Here is a 23,858-nt window from a genome sequence, read left to right as displayed (position 1 = left end):
AGTGAGAGTGTCATTCCAGTTGATGTGATCTGTTGTGTTACGCCATTGTATGTTAAATATGACAATGGCCAGTGATTGTGATTTTTGAAAGACTCATATATGGCGTTGTGTCAATGGAGAACTGATGTCTACAACAGTGGTTCTCGTTTCCCTCCTCAGGGACTCCCAGCCATTCCAGAGCTAGCACACTTGATTCAACTTGTCAAATAATACAATTATAAAACCTTTGATATTTTAACAATATTATGGCTAACCAGCAAAAAGAACCCTGTATGGTTCTTGAATTAAAATGTTATTTGCAGAACATTTGAGATTGAGAAAGATTCTTTATAGAACCGTTCTCCGTAAAGGTTATATACTGTCACGTTCTGACCTTAGTTCCTTTTTATGTCTTTGTGTTAGTTTGGTCAGGGCGTGAGTTGGGGTGGGTAGTCTGTGTTCTTTTTTCTATGTTGTATTTCTGTGTTTGACCTGGTGTGGTTCTCAATCAGAGGCAGCTGTCGATCGTTGTAGCCTGTTTTCCACATTTTGGTTGTGGGTGATTAATTTCTGTTTAGTGTCTGGTCACCTGGCAGAACTGTTTTGTCTTCTCTTCGTTGTTATTTTGTGTAGTGTTCAGTTTTTTCAATTAAAATATGACAAACACTTACCACGCTGCATTTTGGTCCTCTTCTCCTTCCACCAACGAGAAGCGTTACATATACAGAACCATTAAAAAGGGTTCTATACAGCATCAAAAGGGTTGTACCGCTAGAAAAAAACATATTTGGTGTTAATATATAACTTTTTTAAATGGTTCTTTGTAAAACCTTACGAGCATGGTTCTTTATAGAACCGTCCAAAAAGGGTTCTATATAGCACAAAAAAGGGTTTCACTGTCGCGACAAGCCAAAGAACTGGCACTATATAGAGCCATTTGTTTTTAGTGTGTAGAAACCACCTCTCTCCTAATGAATAACACAATAACACAAAATGGCTCATACTGACTCCAGTCAAAGAAAGAAAAAACATCTCGCCAATGTGATCTGGCCAGCTTCTACCTTGAGAATAAATGTTCTTTCTGTGTCAGCAATACAAATGGAATGGGGTCAGGCCTTTTTCTGATTCTCTGAGCTAGGGGCAATATTACTCCTTGTTCAAGAGATGGAGCGAGAGCACCCTACTGAGTCTAATACTGGATACACTCACCTATAATTGAGGCAAACCGATGCTATTGACACAAAAATATTTTAAACCAACCTTGTCCCTGGCTGGCTGGGGTTAACCATCTCCCAGCTGGTCTGGTCCCTCACCCAGAGGTAGGAACTGGGAGGGATAGCATGGTGAAAGCCAGCTGAACAGTTATAGAAATATAACAATCCCTTCTCTGGGGCATTGGACTATGCTCAAATGTGACCTCCAATGTCATGGTCACCGGTCCCACTCTCACTGCATGTAAAGAGGGAACAGAAATGTAAAAACTCAGTCAAAACTCCCACTTGTTTCATCCATTCATGTCCCTTGTGGCATTGTGCAGCTGAATGGTCTAAGGGCCTCTGTGTTGTGGTGATGGCACCATTGACAATGAATGGTAGTTAAAGAGCTGCCTGGATGCTAACATTCTGTTCAAACATTGCAGGTGTAACTGCCAACGCTACTGTAGCACGCCCCTGCTCTCCGCTACACTCATAGAAAAAAGGGTTCCAAAAGGGTTCTGTTCCCATAGGAGAACACTTTTTGGTTCAATCGAGAACCCGTTTTAGTTCCAGGTAGAACCCTTTTGGGTTCAATATAAAACCTATTGTGGAAAGGGTTCTACCTGGAACTCCAAAAGGTTCTGCCTATAACCAAAATGGTTCTACCTGGAAGCAAAAGGGGTTCTTAAAAAAAAAAAAAAAGTGTTTTACCTTTATTTTTCTAGGCAAGTCAGTTAAGAACAAATCTTATTTACAATGACGGCCTTGTTCAGGAGCAGAACGGGGATTTGACCTTTTGGTTACTGGCCCCACACTCTAACCACTAGGCTACCTGCCTCCCCAATATTTTTGTTCTTCAAAGGGCCCTCCTATGGGGACAGCCAATGACCCCTTTAAGGTTCTAGATAGCACATTATTTTATAGTGTTTAAGACAAATACCTCAAGGTGAACATACAAATTAATTTTGCCTGACTGTGAAATGTCAATGTCGTGTTAAGGTCTTCAAGTCTGGTTGTGATAACAAGATGATCCACTTTGACAGGTTCTCAAATTTGGCTACAGGAAGTCGTCCTTCCCCAGGGGCTAGTTGATGCAATCTTCTGTTCCTCCATTCCCAAGGTCGGTGTTGGAAATTACAATCTGTTCACACCAGTCAGTCCCCACCTGGCTGGCAGAGTGAGAAACGCAGGTCATAGGTAGGAAGGTAAGAAGCAGGACAGTATTCCCCTCCACGCACATCGAGTTGTTCTCCCTACATAATTATAGACCAGAGAGTTGTGATAAACATCAATGGTGGAGAGGAGACAGGCTGTCAAAGGCAAGATGTGAGACGCATCCTCAAACTTCTCAAATCAGCCGAGCTGAGACTAGGAGTCCCAGCAGTCAAAGAGACTTGACTTAGGAGGCTTGTCTTGGGTAAATTTCATCCACTAAATCAAACAGACTAAAAATAACATGTTGTCTTTCCCGAGCAACCCCCTGGCATAATGGAAGAATATTATCACATTTAAACACTTACACACACACACACACACACACACACACACACACACACACACACACACACACACACACACACACACACACACACACACACACAGGCTGTTCCAACAAAGTTCAATTCCCAACGTGTGCTTGTATCCAACACGTGACAACCCATGAATCTCTGGGATATGTTCTATTGAGTCGATCTTATTGGGGATTTTGACTCAAAACGAATGTCTGCCTCTGGGCTACTCCACCCAAGCAGAGTCAGCAGCATTCAAAGTATCCAGGACATGTGTGGGTTGCCTTCAGAGCATGGCCAGGTCCGAATTCAAGTGAAAATTAGTACATGGGTCACAAAACAAGTTACATCATTAAAATAGGAAAAATAGGGCAAAGAAAAATGCTCAGGCCGCCTGTGAAGACAGGATAGGTGCAGTACAGCGAGACAGCTGGAGCCAGGTCTAGAGCTGTACAGAGCTTGCTGCTCCAACACACACTCTCTGATCAAACATGTGGAAAAGCATTGTTTATTTAACTAAAGTTACTTTGAAAAAGTAGTTTACTACATCCAAACTACTTTGTGAGAAATTATCATATATACTGTAAATCTTAAATGTCATAGACTACAAGTTGCAAGAACAGATCACTTTGGGGTCATATGTAGAATGTAGAATTTAGCCTATTAAACACAAAAACAATGTTTCAAGTGAGAATTAGGCAGGTCTGATGCCGAAAAAGAAAGGAAATGATTGCCTACTTCACCCATATGTTCTATTCTTTTTGCTAAGAAGTAGTTCTAGTAGTTAGCTACAACGCTACATGGTAAAACAGTAATTAACTACTGAAAACACTACATACTATAGATTTGAATTTAGTTAAACCAATATATTACAAAATGTAGTTAAATTACTAGTTGAACTATTACTGAACAAAAATATAAACACAACAAGCAACAATGTCAAACATTTTACTGAGTTACAGTTCATAGAAGGAAATCAGTCAATTGAAATAAATTCATTAGACCCTAATCTATAGATTTCACATGACTGAGCAGGGGTGCAGCCTTGGGCGTGCCTGGAGGCCATAGCCCCATCCACTTGGAAAACAGAGCCACCCCCTGGGAGCCAGGCCCAGCCAATTAGAATGAGGTTTTTCCCTCCTCAGACGTTTACGCAGGTGAAGAAGCCGGATGTGGAGGTCCTGGACTGGCGTGGTTACACGTGGTCTGCGGTTGTGAGGCCAGTTGGATGTACTGCCAAATTCTCTAAAACAATGTTTTGAGGCAGCTTATGGTCGAGAAATGAACATTAAATTATCTTGCAAGAGCTCTGTTAGACATTCCTGCAGTCAGCATGCCAATTGCACACTCCTTCAAAACTTGAGACATCTGTGGCATTGTGTTGTGTGACAAAATTGCTCATTTTAGAGTGGCATTTTATTGTCTCCAGCACAAGGTGCACCTGTGTAATGATCATGCTGTTTAATCAGCTTCTTGATATGCCATACCTGTCAGGTGGATGGATTATCTTGGCAAATGAGAAATGCTCACTAACAGGGATGTAAACAAATTGTTCCACACAATTTGAGAGAAATAAGCTTTTTGTGCATATAGAACATTTCTGGGATCTTTTATTTCATCTCATGAAACCAACACTTTACATGTTGTGTTTATATTTTTGTTCTGTACTCCTCAACACTGAACCCTAAGTATTCATGTCTTCTATCTCCCACTAAAGCTGAGTATCAGAAGTGATATGGCGCCGTGCAATGCCAACGTCTTTTATCATCACTCACAGAAAACGAATTCAATTTCAGGGACAATTAACCGCTCAGATCTAATGATGACATTTTGTGTCAAATATCTCAAAAGCTCAATGAGTTTTATTAACTGATGCTTAATTCCTTTAACGGAACACATTAGATGTAACAAAGGAACAAAACATCAAGCAATTCCATGGTGTGTGCATGGTGATGTTAGTATTTATGTTTTATTAGACAGGCAACAGGTAGCCTACTGGTTTGAATCCCTGAGCGGACGAGGTGAAAAATCTGCCAATGTGCCCTTGAGCAAGGCAACTAACCCTAATTGCTCTTGTAAGTCCCTCTGGATAAGAGCGTCTGCTAAATGACTAACATTTAAATGAGTTCTCATCTGGCAGTCTGAAACATTGAGCAGCACTCACCGCTGAACACATACGGCCCTTGTCAACAATGGACCCCAATGTGTCATGCTCCGACCTCAAATGGCTTGTCCAATATGCTATATTGGAGGAAATCAATACTTCGTCTTTCACAGCATTGCCCTCAAATGCCCAATTTCAGGGCGCTCTAAATGCATTTGAAAAACCTGTCACTGAAGGTATGAAAAGATACACTTGGTTTCCCCGTCTTCTCAGATTTCACACCAAAATGTCTAAGTAAATAGCTGCTTGTGCTGACATGCCCGGCTGGGCAGGCTACCGCTGGGCAGGCTACCGCTGGGCAGGCTACCGCTGGGCAGGCTACCGCTGCGCAGACCACCGGGGATTCCACACGAAAGCTGTCAGACAGTGAGTGTCACAGTCAGACATAGGGATGTGGCTGTGCATGTGCTATTCCTGGTTTTACACTAGTGGAATCCCTACTGACACACACTACTCTGTTCTCACCTCTTACCGTTTGGTCCCCTGCTAAATACAAGCAGCTAGCATACTGTCATCACCCTCTCTCCCTCTCTCTCTCTGCAATCAGGAAAATAACAGCAAAGCAAAAGGCTGTTAGTCAAAAAGTCAGCTCGGTTTACATCTCCCTCTCCCTCTGGTCAGACCAGCTGTGTGATGCAGATTGGGCTTTCAGACTCGTAGCAATTATCATATCTGAAGACCCAATAATTCATGCTGTATGTGTGAGCTGAAAATAGCAGCAGAGAGTCAAGATAGTGCACAGTGAACAGTTTGTGTTTGTGTTCCCCCCGAACGGCAAACAACTTGACACCGCAATCAGTTGCCAAGGGAGATGGATTGTAAAAATGCAAGCGGAAGACGCATTTCAATAAGTCCAATGTACAAGCCAAAGTAAATGTTGTGTCTTCATGGCTCGATGAAGACAAGAGGAAATGAAAGGATGGTTTAACATGGTCAGACAGCTCTGAACTCAGATTAGCTCTGCTTTATGTGTAGTGCATTTCTGTCTTCCTGAGATCTGTGGTGAAACTGATATAAGCAAATGTGATCTTTCAACATATCTAATCACAATTTCTATTTCAAAAGGGTCATGGTACTTCAACATGTATATGTATTCTAATGGTAATAACATATGAGTTTGGGGGATTTATGCATACAACTTTTAGAAGACCCCTTAAATGTTTATTGTTGCGTTAAAAATCATAATCTTGTACTCTCATTGCAGTCGCTAAAACCTGGACACCGTAGAGAAGTGGGAATAGCTTCAGACAACATGACCTACAATACCAAGTTGTTGTCCATATTGAGTTAATCTCTCTCAAGCCCCAAACAAGCAGTATGTAATAGTCTACAGTCTGATCAATGATTGTTCTGCTCAGGCTCACTGAGCACCAGCCTGGTGATAATGAAAATACTGCAGCTCTGACTGGGTCTAGTTCTCACATGGTGTCAGTAAGGAGTAAGGTCAGTGATTGGTACAGAGAGGTGAAGAGGCTTATCGATCACCCTCCAGTCCATTAATAAGACTACCAATATGACGCTGTTGCTTTTGTTAAGTACTGGTACTACTAAACAGATTTGCACTTACAAATGCATTTGATACAATGTAATGCAAAGGGGCCAAACTCCAAAATGTATTTTCTGAGTTGGGACTTGACTCCAACCCAAACTCCCTTCCTGTTAATTCTTCTTTCTCTATTGACAGTATGACGATGCCACAGACTCACATGACATTGCATACCCATCGTGTCAGTAAGATAACCCTGTGGTAACCTGGACATACAGGTTAGATTCCTGGACTGCCTAGCTAAATGACTGTGTACTGGTTAACATGGAGGGTGACAGGTATAGGTCTGAGGATAGAGGTCACAGGTTAGGGTGGGTGTCAGAGCGCAGAGTACGTACGTGCCGTTGATGACCCCGTCGGGGTTGAGCATGGGGATAATCTTAAAGATGTAGGCCTCCCTCAGTGCCTCAGCCACCGGGTCACTGCTACACAGAAACTCCAGGGTTCCCTTCATCACCCAGCTGGCGTTACTCTCCCCAGGGTGGACCCGTGCTGTCAGTACTACACACGGACGGTTATCTAAGGGAGGGATGGGGGGGTGGAGAGAGAGGGGGAAACAGGGTTACACAGTGAATGTTTGTCCACCAATGTCCACATTGAAGAGGATTAGTGACACTCTTTACAGTAAATAAGTAAATCCTCGAGCCACCACTTCTTCCACATTATGTTGGAACAAGGCTCTCTACAAACCACGAATTCACATCTTAATGCACATGTATTGTTAAGGTTTACTCAAAATGATTGCCTGTCCTATTCAGTTTGCCTTGTTTTGAAAAAGATAATCACATTTCTGAAGCGTGTGATATATTCTGTATGCACTTCTATAGGGCAGAATCTATACAGCAGGTCCTGTGAAAATGTAGATGTTGAAAAAGAGAGGAGATGGATATGCTTTCAGAGGCACATATCATTTTAATTCAGCCTGGCAATTGCGGCCAAGGCTGCCACTCCACAAAAGACGAAGCCACGGAAGAGACAAATTCCTCTGACTCCTGCATTGATCACACAGTAATGAGTTTCTGCAAGGCCTGTAAAGTGTACACCCTCTTTATGCTTCATTCCGTTTCTATGTTTAATTGAATCCATGTGAGCATGAGCAATCAGGTTTGAGCAATAAGTAATTTGTTTTGTAAAACAAAATGAGATAAAGCAGCCTTCTCATACTTTCACCTTAATTTAACCAGCCATAATTTGGCTGTAGACTGTCCAGTTCAGACAACAATGATATGTTGTGAGTGAATAGCCGAATGCATAACAATGCAGAGTGAAATGATATGATACATTTTTTTAAACACATTGGAGGGGAGAAAATGTCATTGCAAAGCATACAATTTATTTTAGGCTTTTGCAAACTGAAGTAGATTGAATGTACAAAGGTGACTGAGCGGGAATGCAGGCATCTTGTGGAAGACTCCAGAAGATATAATTAGAGTGATAAATATCACATCAGCCAATAGCATGGGGCTCCATTTCCTGCAAGAGCAGCCAGTTTGAGCCTGGAAAAATGTATAAATTAAATTTCGACTCAAGAAGAAGAAAACGATTCCACAACTCCCTTGTGCCGTCTCTTTCATATACACACCATTTTGTGTGAGGTAGTGTGTGTGTAACCAATCCGTGTTGAGTCTTTGAGTGTTTCCTATTCCTCACCAAGTCAAACCTACGCTACTGAGCTGTGATATCTTCTGATGGTACAACAGCATAAATTAATCAAACAAGCAGCAACACTAGGATGAACTCCTAACTGGAGAACCACACAAACGACAGGAGGCTCTCACACATTCCTCTCCAGAACTACCAGAACCGTAACCTTGATCCCATTTCCATTTCCATTCATCCTCTCTATTCAGGGCCTAATATCACTTGGCACATGTCAAGTATAAAGCTTGGAGGGATGTAGGCGTGTTCTGAAAGGCATCAAGCGGTCGTCAACAGTTCTCCTTGCCAATCGGGCGCAAGCCAGGCCAAGCTACCTACACTCGCAGCAGTAGGTAGAGAGAGGCATACAGCCATGCCAAGCTACCTACACTCGCAGCAGTAGGTAGAGAGAGGCATACAGCCAGGCCAAGCTACCTACACTCGCAGCAGTAGGTAGAGAGAGGCATACAGCCAGGCTGTGTGTGTTGTGAGTCTACTCATTGATATGGACCTGTGTTGGGCACACAGGCATCATCAGCCAAGCTGTCATACAGAGAATCGTTTGGAAATGTTTGTGTTTTTGTCTCTCTATCCACTGCTGGCTATCTGAGCAAACACCCTCAAACGACTGTTTTTTCTTTTTCAAATGTGTGTGTGAGTGCACGTGTGATTGTGTGTTTTCCTATGGGTGTGTTCATCTACAGAATGTTTCCTCAATGTCGTCTATACTCAACTGGCGGACAGTGGACCGGATCCGGACCCAGAACGGGATCAATACGGACCGGAGTGTTTATTTATTACATTTTTTTTACTCGCTCAGGCTTCGACCCCTGGTATCATATAACACACATAAGACATGGAAGAACGCATAGAATTGCAATAAATTAGCTTAAAAACAGCAAAGAAAATCTCTGCCCCATGCAAAATGTGTAGAATTGCGGGAAATTAGCTTTAAAACAGCTAATTTTTCTCTCCGCTAACAAGAGCGGTGTGAACAGTTTGAGGTCGCATGGGTTGCGAGGTGGGGGTTTGTTACTACGCTGATTACATTATCCATCAGGACCTTTGCCACCTAAGAAATTTGTGTGACCGAACCTAGTACTTGAGTACCCCTTCTCTGCGGTGTACATTTTGACAGTGACTGTCCTTTAAGAGTAAATCCACATAGGATTCTAAAGCCTGGACCACTATAGAGTATGCATTTTATTTCATTGTGTTTTGCCCCGTAAGCTATCGTCGAGTAGTGTAGGCAACAGAAACACTCCACAACAAAAAAAAACTTGAAACTGAAAATACAATAGCCACATTCACCGTAAAAGCCCCTTGATTCAGTTAACATTAGCTTATCATTCACCACGACCACTTATCCTTCCATTATAATGCACTTGACCGCAAACTGCACAATTATCATACTTCTCTAGGGCGATGAATTGCTATGAATTGACTGTACATTAGACTGAACTCGAAATAAGTGACTTGTTTGTGGAAATGTGAAGGTAACAAGTTGATATTAAATGTCTGGTTGCCAACTCATTCCCAGGTCCTATCCTTTTCTCTATGTACTGAGTAGTGGTGGTTGTTGGTGCATCGAGCTCTCTGCTACTCACCCACTTGGACAGGTGCATCCGTCATCTCCCATGAGGCGTAAGTGGTGTTGGAGGCTCCATCGAGGGCTTTCTCACTGAGCACCTTGATGATTAAGTGACACACTTTAGTCCCTTTGGGTGACTCTCCAACCACTCTACCAGGTAATAAATCTGGCCCTGAAGCGCTTCCTTTTTGAAACAAAACACAGCATCAAAAAATGCCATATGTGTCCTGGTGTGAACTTCTTGTTACTGAGATGAAGACCAGCTGTACTCAGATGCTTTTGATACACTGTGTAAAGCTTGTCTGGGTAAAGAGTCTGGGTTTTTCCATTAGTACAATGGTCCCCTGTGTTGTGATTCAAAGCTCTGTCATTCCCTATTCTCATAAGGATCTTTTAATATCAAACCACTCCATCCATGATGCCCCATCACTTGGGTCCACAATAACAGATCAAACAAATCCTAATACGAAAGACTGCAGCTTTAAAAGAGAGTTAAAAGTCTGGTCTTTTTCCTACGATCAGGTGGTTTCCTACGCAGGAAAAACCCCTGGTTATTAATAACATTTACATTTGAGTAATTTAGCAGATGCTCTTATCCAGAGAGACTTACAGTGGCGTGTGCATGCATAACCAGACCTACGGTGACACGATCGTCACAGTTTCAGCCTCAGCAAAATAAAATCATCTCCAGATAGCTGTCGGATGCAGAAACTGTACTCTCAAAACATCCAGCTGGTATGTTGTGCACCGCCTGAGGTGAGGAGGAGGTAACACGCTGTGAGTGAAAGTTGCTGAAACTTTAAATTGAAGCAGTCCCTGATCAAATGGCAGTTAGTGAGACAAACACGATATGGGCAGAGAGAGGCTGCCTGCCTCGCGTACACATGTACGCAGAAGTACAAAGGGGGCCTTGAGCAATCAAAACCAATCTCTGTTATCCTTTCCTGTATATGCAAATCAGGTTTAATTAGTACAAATCAGGGTTGTCCATTTATAATCATAAGATGAATTTTCCCCGCAAAGCTTATGAAAATGCAGCTTTAATTTTCCATTTTATTAATTAAAAATGTTCCAGTGCAATTGCACTCAGGCTCATTTCAGAGGTTGTTAATTATCAAACATAATCTCAATTACCATGACAGTGTGGCTAAAAGCTATCTAAAGGGAGGTAATTTTTTAAAAAAATCTCTCCGTGTGAAAGTGAAATGTGCCTGGTTGTTGGGACTGGGAGGCTTGTGTACCAATATCATTAGTCAGACTAGTTTCACTCCAATAGCTTCCAGGAGTCAGACCTCGACAAACTGTTATTGTTTATTTATCAGGGTTAAACGAGAGCCAAATCAGTTGAGATTGTACTTCATACCAACGTGTTCGATCACCAGTATGAGTTCAATGCAGTATGAAAGACACAATTCATGTCTGAATCAAGCTACAGGACAAGAAAAGGGAGAATAAATTGACCTATTCAAAGAGCTATTATAACATTGCCCAAAGCTTAGATCGGAGCCCATTTCAGCCATTCTAGAAAGCAGCATTCTGATTGAGTTCATCAGTCATTGAGTTCGTATGGTATCACTCCATTGTGTACACCTTGAGAATGACGTTAGGACGGAAAATCACCTAAAGCATAGTACATTCAGAGAATGCATTTACTAAATTGCGGCACCAAAGTTAGTTCCTCAACTGCTGACTGTGGTGACAGTGTGTTTTGAGGGTGATGGGGGTGTCAAGTGGATCATTAATGTGATATCAAAGTAATTATCTTCACCTAATGTACCTCGACCAGGCTATCTGACCAATGGGGTGTGATAAATGTGAGCGTCATGACGGACTTGTCAAATATCAGGAGACATACTGAGCATCAGAGAGCAGATGGTGAAAATAACAGTGTATAAAGAATGTATTGCAAACAGAAGGGACATTTTCTATTTAACATTCCAAGCTCAACAACAATACTGTGTATTTATTTACCAGTACATGCCTTAATTTGTTTCACAATTGTGCACACTTCAAACCCGATTTGATTAGATTGAAATTAAGTTTAAATCAGATACACAATGAGGTGGTAGTAACCATGTTGACAAAGACAAACTATTCTCACTCCTACAGTATCTTTCCCATAGATATAGAATGAATAGAATGGGCGTCCCCATCCAAGTCAATTATGGCATAATGGGTGGACTGGTGGCCATCGCAAATTTACCCATAAGTGCAAAGCAGGAAGTAAAAACAGGAAGTGTACCCATCAATCTGACATTACACAAAATACATTCCATTGCATGAGTCACATCACTTAGCACAATTTGAATGAACATTTTACATTACCATGGAAATGATTGCATCACAATACCAGGCAGCCATTGTGAGTGTACCCATTCATTTACCAGTCAAATTGCCAGGGTCAGACGTTACAACCCCGTTCTATTCATTCTATTTCTATGATCTTTCCACCCACCGGAACATATTTTTCCTATGGAAACAACTCTGTGTTTAAAGCTATTTCAGATTGGCAAACAAACAAGAAACCAATTCAACTCTAAACGTACTGCTATTTCTCACATTATTAGCCCAGAACGTTTTTACCAGCATTTCACTACACCTGCAAAAGCATCTGTTAAATATGTGTATGCGACCAATACAATTAGATTTGATTTGTTTATAGTCATCAAGCTACTCTTATCGCCGGACTCTCCATACACAACTACACCCACACACACACTTGACATGTCACAAAATGAAATGACCCTATCTCACCGTGACAGTCATCAATCTGTCTTAGGAGGAAACACAAAGCTTTATTACATTTAACGCCAAGCAATTATTCATGACCTACACAAACTATGATAATGATTATATCAGATTACAAATTAGTCTTCATTTGCTTGTTGTGATGGGTGTGGGAGACAGCGGAGTATCATTGATTTAATATCAGCCCTAATGAAATAAAACCACCAAATGCAGCTGAAGTTACTACTATCTGCAGTGCAACTGACTTGCATAGTGTTAATTAGGGCATAATTATAACACTAGTTTGCAGATGTGTTACATAACAAAGAAATGAACGTGTCTACAGGAGTTAGAACCAGCTGAAACTAGCTGAAATGCCTTCCTCCTCCCCTCACAAGGTTGTCATGGCAGCACCACAAAACATTCACTTAATGTACTATAGGCCTTAATACAACTTAAAGGCACTAAAATGCAAAAGGGCAGGTCCCTGTTTGAAAGACAGTGAATGACAGCACTCTTAATATCTCTAATGGGAATATGTCCATGGCGTTGCTGCTGAATCAGCCGATTACAGACTTTCCCGCCCTAACATGGCTGGATTAATGCACCGCACTGCAGAGTGATGTGTTAGTAGAGTGGCAGGGGGAGGACAAAATAACTGAAGATGCATGTTGTAAACATATTCCTACTATAATATAGGATTTACATTAGGGAATGGGGATACTTAGCCAGGTGTACAACTGAATCCATTCAACTGAAATTTGTCTTCCAAATTTAACCCAACCCCTGTGAATCAGAGAGGTGTGGGGGACTGCCTTAATCAACATCCACGTCATCGGCACCCGGGGAGCAGTAGTTCTTGGGGGTTAACTGCCTTGCTCAAAGGCAGAATGGCAGATTTTTCCACATTGCCAGCTCAGGGATTCAAACCAGCGACCTCTTGGTTACTGGCCCAACACTCTTATTAACCGCGAGGCCACATATCATGGTATGGTCATGCTGCACTGAGGAACAACTGAGAAGTTCTATTATTTGTCTCAGGCTGACAGAATGTAAAGAGGAGTAGTGTATCTCCAGTCTACATTTAACTTGGAAGGACTTTATTTTAGGGGGCAACATTTAGTAATGCTATAATAGTAATGCTATATTCTAGGTGGTACAATATCAGCACTATTCTAGACAGGAGCCATTATTCAGCTGTTTACGTGGCTTACTATGGTGTTATCTTTATAAGTAGCAGTAAACATAGCTAAGTAGCTACAACAACCCTTTCATACGGTTATATTTGCAGCTACTAGTAAACAGAAGTAGCAACGCTAACCTCCTTTTGATCACCATGAAGGCAGCTGGTACCCAATCAAGGGTCACAATCTTTCTCCCTTCGAGGTTTCCACCGTCATCACTAATAGTACAGATCTGAGAAGGCATTCCTGTGCCTCTACAGTCAACCATATGCTAGCAGGCTGGCTGTGGGGGGGCTCCCCTAAATATTAATCAGCAGGAGCTGTCGGGAGGCTGGGGAGGATGGGGGTGATCGGCAGGTGGGGAGAGATGTGGAGGGATGGGGAGGCAGGGGAGGGTGGAGAGAGGCTGGTGGGGAGGTGGGGGGACCGGTGGAGGCTGGGGAGGGTGTGGGCAGGATGGAGACAGTGCTCCCCTCCCCAGTGGCACGGCCTTGGTTGTGTCCCAGAGCTAGGTCAGCTTGTCCCTCCCTCCCTCTCCCCACCCCACACATCCATCACCATCCCCCAGCCTCTGTCTGTCTCTATCTTTCTCTACCTCTTTCAAGCCAAGCCAGACACACAGCTCAGACTGCTCCTCTCTCAGCATCATCATCGCCTGTAAAGGAATCAGCCTAAACTTAATAAGAATGCCCAGAAGACCATGACGAAAGCCCAGACATAAACACACTGTCCTTCAGCGGGATTACATGTCTCACTTCAAAGCCCTCTCACTCACCTTCTATCTGGCCCATTTGTTTGACTTGGATTCAAAGCAATGTAACTATGAGTGTTATTTATTTCCTCCTCTGACTCCAGCAGTACATGTATCATGTGGTGAGTTCAACAGTTGGCACTGGCAGTGAGTCTATCACCTTGCATTCTCCACATCACAACTCCAGCTCTGACAGGAGCTGTCTGTGTTATATCTGCTGCTAGGAGTTTCTTTGAGCAACTGCGCTCTCTCTCTCTCTCACTCTCTCAATTGAATTTATTGACATGGCAAGTTAAATTACTTACATTGTCAAAGTATACAAATAAAATTAAATATATATATAAATGGTGGGACCAACAGCAATAATAGTAGTAGTGGAAATGGGATTACCATTGACAGCAACTACAACAACAATATTAATGAGAATAATAATACACTAAAGCAATAGTAGTAGACCAGTCTCAACATGACTGAGAAGACACATGACTTGAAAGCCAAAACAAAACTAAATGGGAAATATTATTGACATTACATTGCACTTTTCACTGGCTGTCCCTCAGGTTGTGACAGGATTTAGGCTTTTCACCCAATAAATATTTGATTTTTTTCTTCATCTTTTATATTTTCAAATTCTTTGTATTGAATTATTCTCTTAGGTCTGAGTATTTGTCACAGTGTAATAGGAAATGCAGCTCTGTCTCTACCTCTCCCCTGGAGCAGAGTGAGCACAGCCTGTCCTCTCTGGGCAGCCACGTTTGCCTGTGACGGCCGGTCTCTATAGCCAGACTGTGCACACTGAGTCTGTACCTAGTCTGTGTTTTCCTCAGTTTTCTATCAGTCACAGTGGTCAGATAGTCTGCCACCATGTACTGTCTGTTTAGAGCCAAATGGCATTGAAGTTTACTTCGATTGTTTGTGTTGTCTTTCCAATAGGTGATATATTTTAATTTTTGCTTTGTGATGACTTGGTTAGGCCAGATTTCCGAGTGCTGTCCTGAGGCTCTATGGGGTTGGTTTGGGTTAGTGAACTGAGCCTCAGAACCATGTTGCCTTGGGCTGAGGGGACTCTTCTCTTATTGAATCTCTTGACATTGTAGAGCTGTGTGATGGAATGTTTTGGGGTCACTTGTTTTTTGATGGCTGTTAAATTTGATTGCTATTTTTTCTATTCGAATGAGGAGTGGGTTTTGATCCAATTCTGCTCTACATGCGTTATTTTGAGTTTTCTTTGCACTTGCAATACAGTCTTGCAAAACTCTGCATGCAGTATTTCGATTGGATGTTTGTCCCATTTGGTATATTCACTGTTAGAGAGTGGACCCCATACTTCACTACCATAGAGCAATTGGTTCTATAAGTGATTGGAACATTTTTAGGCAGATTCTAATTGGAATTTTGATTTTAATTTTCCTTTTAATGGCATAGAATGCTCTTCTTGCTTTGTCTCTCAGCTCAATCACAGCCCTGTGAAAGCTACCTGTGTTGCTGATATTTAGTCCTAGATACGTGTCATTTTTGGTGTATTCTAATAGAACTGTGTCCAAATAGAATTTATATTTGTCATCCTGATTGCGGAATATCATGATATTTGTTTTGATTTGTTTAGATTAACGGTGAGAGCCCAGGTCTGACAGAACCTGTGCAGATGATCTAGGTGCTGCTGTTACCTCCTCCTTAGTGGGAGACAGCAGCACCAGGTCATCTGCGTACAGCAGACACTTGATTTTAGTGTTGTGTAGGGTGAGACCAGGTGCTGCCGATTCTTCTAATGTTTTTGCCAATTCATTGATGTAGATGCAAACAGTGTTGGACTTATTGGGCAGCCCTGTTTCACTCCACGTCCCTGAAAGTATGTTCGCCTGTTGCCACATTTTAACCACACATTTGGTTTTAGTGTGCATTGATTTAATAACATAACATGTTTCCCCTCCAATGCCACTTTCTATTAGTTTATAAAAAGACCTTTGTGCCAAATTTAATCAAATGCTTTCTTGAAATCTACAAAACACAAGTAGATTTTGTCTTTGTTTTGGTTTACTTGTTTGTCAATTGGAGTATGGAGGGTGTAAATGTGGTCTGTTGGATGATACTTTTTTAGAAATCCAATCTGTCTTCTGCTCAGTACATTGTGTTCATAAAGGAAATTATGTAGTCTGCTATTTGTGATACTGCAGATCATTTTCCCCAAATTGCAAATTCCTCTGTAATTATTTGGGTCAAATTTGTCTAAATTTTTATAGATTGGTGTGATCAATCCTTGTTTCCAAATATTGGGGAAAATACCTGCAGTGAGGATAATGTTAAAGAGTCTAGCCAATTTGAATTTGTGGTCTGAATATTTTATCATTTCATTTAAAATACCATCAGCACCACAGGCCTTTTGGGTTGGAGCGTGCATCGTTTTTTCCAATAATTCTTCTTCTGTAATTGGGGTATCCACAGGACTCTGAAAGTCTGCTGATTCAAGGATTTGTAATTTTTGTTGTAAATCTTTTTGTTCTGGGGTCTTTGTTATATTGCTGTAAAGGTTAGCAAATTGATTTCTCCACATATCCCCATGTTGGAGAGCCAGTTCCTCCTGATGAGGTTTGTTTAATGTATTCCAATTCCCCCAGAAGTGGTTTGATCCTACGGATTCCTCAATTCCATCCAGCTGATTTCTAACGTGCTGTTCCTTTTTTGTTCTTAGGGTGTGTTTGTATTGCTTCAGTGTTCTCTGTGTTTTTGATTAGATATATTTCTCAATTACTTTCTTAGATTTTTGCAATCATTATCAAACCATTTTTCATTATCTATTATTTTTGGTTTGCTCTCAAATTTATTTTGATTAGCCAAGGAGGCTAATTTGTTAAATATAAAGTTTATGTTCTAAATGGCCAAATTTACACCTTCATTGCTGTAGGAGAATGTTAAGGATAAAGAGTTGTCCAGGAGAGATTGTATTTTTTGGCTACTAATTGCTTTTTGGTAGATTTCTGTACTGTTTTCACTGCATCTATAGGCCTATTTAGTACCATGTAATTTATTGGGCCGTGATGCTTCATGGTTGGGTTCCGCTCTTCTCAGATACACTGTGATTTTACTGTGGTCTGAGAGAGGTGTTAGTGGGCTGACTGTGAAGGCTCTGAGAGACTCTGGGTTTAGGTCAGTGAGGAAGTAGTCTACAGTGCTGCTGCCAAGGGATGAGTTGTAGGTGTACCTACCAAAAGAGTCCCCTCTCAGCCTACCATTGACTATATATAGACCCAGTGTTCCACAGAGCTGTAGGTGTACCTACCAAAAGAGTCCCCTCTCAGCCTACCATTGGCTATATATAGACCCAGTGTTTGACAGAGCTTCAGGAGCTGTACTCTGTTTTTGTTTTTCACTTTGTCATAGTTGTTTCTGGGGGGGTATGTGGGGAGGGAAAGGTTATTGCTTCCTAGTAGGTGTTTATCCCCATGACTGTTAATAGTGTCTGGTTCTTCTGCTGTTCTAGCATTCAGGTCTCCACGTTGCCTTGGGCCTGAAAGTGACTCATCTCCCCTCTAGAATGGAGAAACTCTCTTCATTGAAGTAGGGTGACTCTGAGGGGGGAATGTATAAGGCTCAGGTGGAAGACGTTTTTATGTGTAAAGATAGCCTCCTTGTTGATTTCTAACCAGATAAAGAATTCTCCTGTTTTGATCAATTCGATTGAATTTGTTAGTTCAGATTTATACCATATTAGCATTCCCCCTGAGTCTCTGCCTTGTGTGATTCCTTTTAATTTGGTGGATGGTAGGATTATCTTCCTATAACCTAGTGGACAGCCAGTGAAAACATCACCTCTGCACCATGTTTCCTGTAGTACTACAATATCAATATCATCAATTTCTTTCAGGAAGTCTGGGTTTCTGCTCTTTAGCCCAAAAGCAGAGGACTTCAATCCTTGTAAATTCCCCCAATGCAATGTAAAAAGATTTCATAACTGTTTTTTCTTTACCTTCAAAATGAGACAAACACTCACAATCCAACAAGAACTATGAAAATAGGATTTTTCAATTAACGTAAACTCTTATGATGCAAATGTGATTTGTTTATCATTTAAGATAGCATTTGTGCCATGTGACTTAGGTGGGTGTAGTGTGAGGATGGTGGAGTTCTTGTGCTCATCTTACCATGACCCCCGGCCTATCACATGTTAGCATAGTAGACTCCGCATGTGTTTAATGTCACTCATTTGGTTGGTGGGGGCTGGGCCAGTTGCTCCTCTCACAGCCTGTGCGTAGCTCTGCCTGTGACTCCAGGTGTGGGTCTGCGGTGGGGAGGAGGGGGGTGGTAGGCCTCATCTGGGTGGGTCTGAAGCTGGGCTGGGGTGGCCTGTGCTGCGCTGGCTGTGGTGGGCATTGAGGTTGGCGGTGCTGTGGTCGTGGCTGGGCGGTCCAGGGTGCTGGTCCGGGGTGTTGTCTCGATGATCTCGGAAGGGTGGAGATTGCTCCGCTGTTCCTGGGTGGAGAGGTCAGGCTTCGGTTTAAAGCAACATCCTTGAGAGTCTTGGCAAGGATGGGGACTGTCTCCCTGTACAGGTGAACATGGTCATAGAGACAGTTCAGATCGAGGGTGGGATGGTGGGCCAGGTGTACATTGGGTCGCAGGGCACAGTCTTGGGAGAGGCTGGCGTTTATTCTTTGGATTGTGGCAGGGTGGAAGTCCTTCCTCTGTAGAAGGGTTGACACCACAATCCTTGAGTTGGAGAAGATTGCGGAGGCCTTTTCAATCACTCCCAGTAGTGAAGTCTCCACCCTCTCCTGAGCACGCAGGTCGTTGCTTCCGGTGTGTATGATTATGTGGCTTGGCGACCAGAGCTGGGCCTTATCAAGCAGCTCCATGGCACTCTGCGTTGTTGGGCACCACATCTTTCTCATTTTGTGTCTAGGGAAAAGTGTATTCTCCTGAACCAACTTCCTATTTGAGTCCACCAACAGGATGATGTCAGCCAGTGTTTCTTCTGGACTGGAGGGGGTAGAGGGGGGGCTGGTGGGTGTTGGAGCTGGGGTGTGGCTGGTCTGTTTCTTCTGGACTGGAGGGGGTAGAAGGGGGGCTGGTGGGTGTTGGAGCTGGGCTGTGGCTGGTCTGTGCCGGTGCCACTGTCTGTGGGAGGCTGGGGGGAGGTGTGCAGCAGGCAGGGCTGGGGACGCCTGGCTGGTTGAGGTGGGCTCCTCTGCTGTGTGAGGCCAGGTCATGGTGATCTAGCTTCTCCTGCAGCCTGTCCTCTGTTCTCTTTCTCTCCTGCAGCCTGTCCTCTGTTCTTTCTCTCCTGCAGCCTGTCCTCTGTTCTCTTTCTCTCCTGCAGCCTGTCCTCTGTTCTCTTTCTCTCCTGCAGCCTGTCCTCTGTTCTCTTTCTCTCCTGCAGCCTGTCCTCTGTTCTATTTCTCTCCTGCAGCCTGTCCTCTGTTCTTTTTCTCCTGCAACCTGTCCTCTGTTCTCTTTCTCTCCTGCAGCCTGTCCTCTGTTCTATTTCTCTCCTGCAGCCTGTCCTCTGTTCTCTTTCTCTCCTGCAGCCTGTCCTCTGTTCTCTTTCTCTCCTGCAGCTCCTCTCTTAATGTGGTCAGATCGTTATTACTGCTCTGCCTGTCTTTTTGGAGCTCTCTCACCTCCTTTGTTAGATCAGCCAGCTCTCTCTTGAGTCCGTCTCTCTCTTGCTGAACCTATTTCCGCTGTGTTGCAAGGCTGCTGTCCTGCTCTGTCCGCACCTTGGTTAAGAGCTCCTCTAAGGTGTGGTTGTCTGGTTGCTGTTTGCTCACACTCTCCCTCAGCAGGACCACCTCCCCCTCCAGTTTGGTGAACTCATCCCTCATGGCAGGCATGGTGGTGAGGAGGGCCTGAGCCTGCTCTGCACTGAGGGGGTTGCTCTCCTCCTGGGGCATGTCTTCCACTATGGTGGGAAGAGAGGTGCTGGATGTGCCTTTTTGGGTGGGGATAGTAGGGGTGAGGGTGGTGCTGGTGGAGTTTGTCTTGTGGGAGGGGATGTCACTGGTGGTGTCCTTCTCTCTCCGCTCTCTCCTTAATGGTCTGAAAGTCTGTTTCAATCAGCCTAAGATTACCTTGCACCATGACAGTCCCAGTCTTGTAGAGGTTGATTGTTATCATGGTGCTGTCAGGGTCGTCTGTCTCTTTGACTTTCAGCTTCCACCCATTACAGATTCCCTCTTCTTTATGGATAGGTAGTGAGAGCAGACTGCTGAGCGCCATGCATTTGGCTGGTCAGTGAGAAAGATGAGATTACTCACATCACCGTTTTTGTAGAGGTCTGTGGAAAAGGGTTTCTGGCCTCCCCTTTAGTAGTTTCTGTTTAAAAGCTTTCCTCGTTGTGTCATTTTTGGCCTCTGGAGGGTAGAGAATGGATTCAGTGCTGAGGGGGAATGGGGACATGGTGCCTGTGAGCTCTGCTCCTACTGTGGCTCTGTTCTGCTGTCCCGTTGCCATGGCAACCGGTTTGTTTGTCTGCCGCTGATGCTATATTGCTCTAATTTAGTTCAAAAACCAGCAAAAAGAGTGACAAATCTTTACACAAAAAAAAACTGAAGATATGTTTAAAGTTAGTCCGTGCTCCTTTTTGGTTTACTCACTCAGTGTTGTTGTTTCTTGTAGCTGTATTAACTACCCTTGCTAGGTTTGTTCTAGCTCATTCTTTCTGGCTAGCTTGTTAGTCTGCTGGCTAGGTTTTTTGTTGTGTAGCTAGCTAGCTAGAGTCAAAATTTCTTAACTTGAGGCACAGTTACTTTTTTTCTATTCTGATTGAATAGAGTTGTTGTTCATCACTTCTTGTCTGGAATATATATCAGGAGCCCATGTTGAGAATGTATCTCTCTCTCTCTCTCTCTCTCTCTCTCTCTCTCTCTCTCTCTCTCTCTCTCTCTCTCTCTCTCTCTCTCTCTCTCTCTCTCTCTCTCTCTCTCTCTCTCTCTCTCTCTCTCTCTCTCTCTCTCTCTCTCTCTCTCTCTCTCTCTCTCTCTCTCTCTCTCTCTCTCTCTCTCTCTCTCTCTCTCTCTCACTCACTGAACAAAGCATGATGGGCGCACACACACACACACGCACACATGCATGCTCGCAAACACAAACACACACAGCAAAGGTGCAGCGGGACATGGTTTTGTAGACTCACGCAGCTGATGCAAGTCCTTCCAGCTTTTGGAGGGGGGGCAGGCAGTGATAGTGACCAGGGGACAGGGGTTACCAGCCAGTGTGTTGCACAGACTCTGCTGGCGGAAAAACAACTTGCGAGGGTCCACTGACCGCTGCAGCACCTGCAGGTGACTCTGAAACACAGCGATAACCACTGGCCTGTTAAATAAACTGTCGTGATGCATGGGGTATAATGAAATAGATCATACACACACATCCAAAATAACCACTCTAGACACATGCTCTGGAAGGAGAATGTCAAGACTACCTCAAGGCTGGTGTGGGTGTATGTACACACACACACACACACACACACACACACACACACACACACACACACACACACACACACACACACACACAGCAGGGTGTTGAGTGCTGTACCTGGAGGGCAGAGTAGGTGTAGGGGTAGTGATAGGCCAGGTAGCACACGTCTTCGTTGTGTTTGAAGGTCACGGTAAAGGTCAGGGTGTAGAAGGAAGAGCTCTTTTGGCCTCGGCTCGGACAGAAGCTGTTTCTGCAAAAACAGCATTACTCAAGTTACAAAATGTTATGCCATTTGGAGAACTCCACTGCAGGGGCAGTAACATTGTGTCAGCACTGTTAGCTACAGAACAAAGCAAACTCTAACAAACAAGCCATTAAAATCTGCTTGCAATGAATATCAGTAAGTATATAATGGTGTGTTCACGCACCAAATGACATGGCAAATCTCACTCTTCTAGCTATCGTTAAAAAAGTATCTGCAGCCTATTTGAGTGATGGTAGCATAAATGTTGTGTAAGTATCCTCCTGTCACTCACCTGTAGTAGCAGACCTCAGTTCCAGTTCTGAGCCAGTTGGGTCGTCCCTCCAGAGCTTCTCTGACAGAGTACAGTACAGGCTGCATCCCTGGGGACAGACAGAAAGGCATCTGTTAGGTATCTACACACTAATGAACAGATTGATAACAACACAACATAAACCACACAGAACGTTGCACCGTTAGACGGGAGCACACAGTACAGGGAGAACATACAGTATTATTTATTTATTTATCCGTTATTTTGCCAGTTCACTAAATCTATAGAAAGTAAACTCCCTGAAGGACTTTTAAAATGCCATTGTACTTTTTTCCAATTACACATTTCTAGGGAGTACCGTTGTTGCCCAGGCCCACTGCTAAGCTCTAGAAGGACGAGGATGAGAATGAAGGAGCCCTGTGTGTGGGGGACTGGGAATGGCACATTGAGGGGGACTGAGGACCCCCAACGTGTAGACAGATAAACAACACAGGGGTCCTAAAATACCTAAAATACCTACTGACAATCCTCTACCTCGGTGCTTATCCAGTGAGGTGTCATTATACTGGCTATCTGGGCTTACCGTAGTTGAACTGGCTGTTGGCTTTCTCACAGTTGATGATGTTGAAGCGATAGGGCACGTTTGCCGCCATACCGCTGACCTCGAAATAGAACCACTGGTGGTGCTGGGAGCAGTTGGCGTCCGCGTTCAGGATCAGATCGTACTCGTGACTAAGGAAGAGGGAGGAGGTTGAAGACAGAGATTACGTATGTATCCCAAAAGGCACCTTATTCCCTGTATAGTGCACTTACTTTTGACCAGAACCTGTCAAACATAGTGCACTATAAAGGGAATAGGGTGCCATTTGGGACACACCCTACACCATGAAGAAAGAAGTCTTTCCCTCTATGTTGTATTCTAACTGTTCTACAGTGCAACGGTTTTACAAAGACTTAATGTATTATTCAAAGGAAATTCCAGTCCAAGTATAGACTAAACCTTTAATTTGATCTGAAATATGTCAACGGGACACCTTCCTTACAGAAGCAAAAGGAGAGGTTTGAGAGACTCTGTTTGATTTTCAATGCAGCATTAATGAGCCCTGAGGGGAATGTGCTACTTGTAGTCAGGTCTCTGCCAGGATGCAGGAAGGAGCTGGAACAAAGCGGAGAAGCGTACCTACGGACGTGAACGGCTTTGCGCAGGTTCCCGCACTCAAACTTGGAGAAGAAGCTCAGGGAGTCGGAGTGATCAGGAGAGCCCTGGGAGCTGGGGATGGGGGGGGGGGGGGGGGGGGGGTACATTAATACAGAGTACCTGACCACATCAAAAATGACTAGGATGGTAATGGTCATTTTGAATTATTTTTTGTACTTCAGTGACCGGACCCATCCATTATCAGTCTGACCAGATGCAGAAAATGGCACCTGAGGTTTCTCATTATGCACATAATCTAACTGAGAGTGCCTGGCGATGCTCTGATTATCAAGCATGCCGTAAGAACACAACACCAGCCAGGATGGTGTAGCTGCTCTTACAGTATCCATGCTATACCTCTGACATCCTCCATTACCACAGCACTTAAAAAGCAGTTCTGCAGTCAACTGACAAATCAAAGCAGGTGATTCTGCAGCAGCAGAGCCCA

General features: G+C 43.4%; 1 protein-coding gene across 2 annotated transcripts in view; it reads right to left on the bottom strand.

Moving 5' to 3' along the window:
- The window catches only part of LOC139370552 (cytosolic carboxypeptidase 4), a 259,601-nt gene that overhangs the window by 78,091 nt on the left and 157,652 nt on the right, over nt 1-23,858 (bottom strand). For both annotated transcript variants that reach the window (XM_071110131.1, XM_071110122.1), the window contains exons 14-19: nt 23,393-23,482; nt 22,796-22,944; nt 22,234-22,321; nt 21,815-21,947; nt 21,411-21,564; nt 6,732-6,912 (exon numbers count right to left, since the gene is read on the bottom strand). In XM_071110131.1, the coding sequence (XP_070966232.1) occupies nt 6,732-6,912; nt 21,411-21,564; nt 21,815-21,947; nt 22,234-22,321; nt 22,796-22,944; nt 23,393-23,482 (795 nt within the window). The remainder of the gene's footprint in view (nt 1-6,731; nt 6,913-21,410; nt 21,565-21,814; nt 21,948-22,233; nt 22,322-22,795; nt 22,945-23,392; nt 23,483-23,858) is intronic.

The sequence above is a fragment of the Oncorhynchus clarkii genome, chromosome 2 (assembly GCF_045791955.1).
Source record: "Oncorhynchus clarkii lewisi isolate Uvic-CL-2024 chromosome 2, UVic_Ocla_1.0, whole genome shotgun sequence".
Classification (NCBI taxonomy): Eukaryota; Metazoa; Chordata; class Actinopteri; order Salmoniformes; family Salmonidae; genus Oncorhynchus; species Oncorhynchus clarkii.
This window is presented reverse-complemented; position numbering and strand designations above follow the sequence as displayed.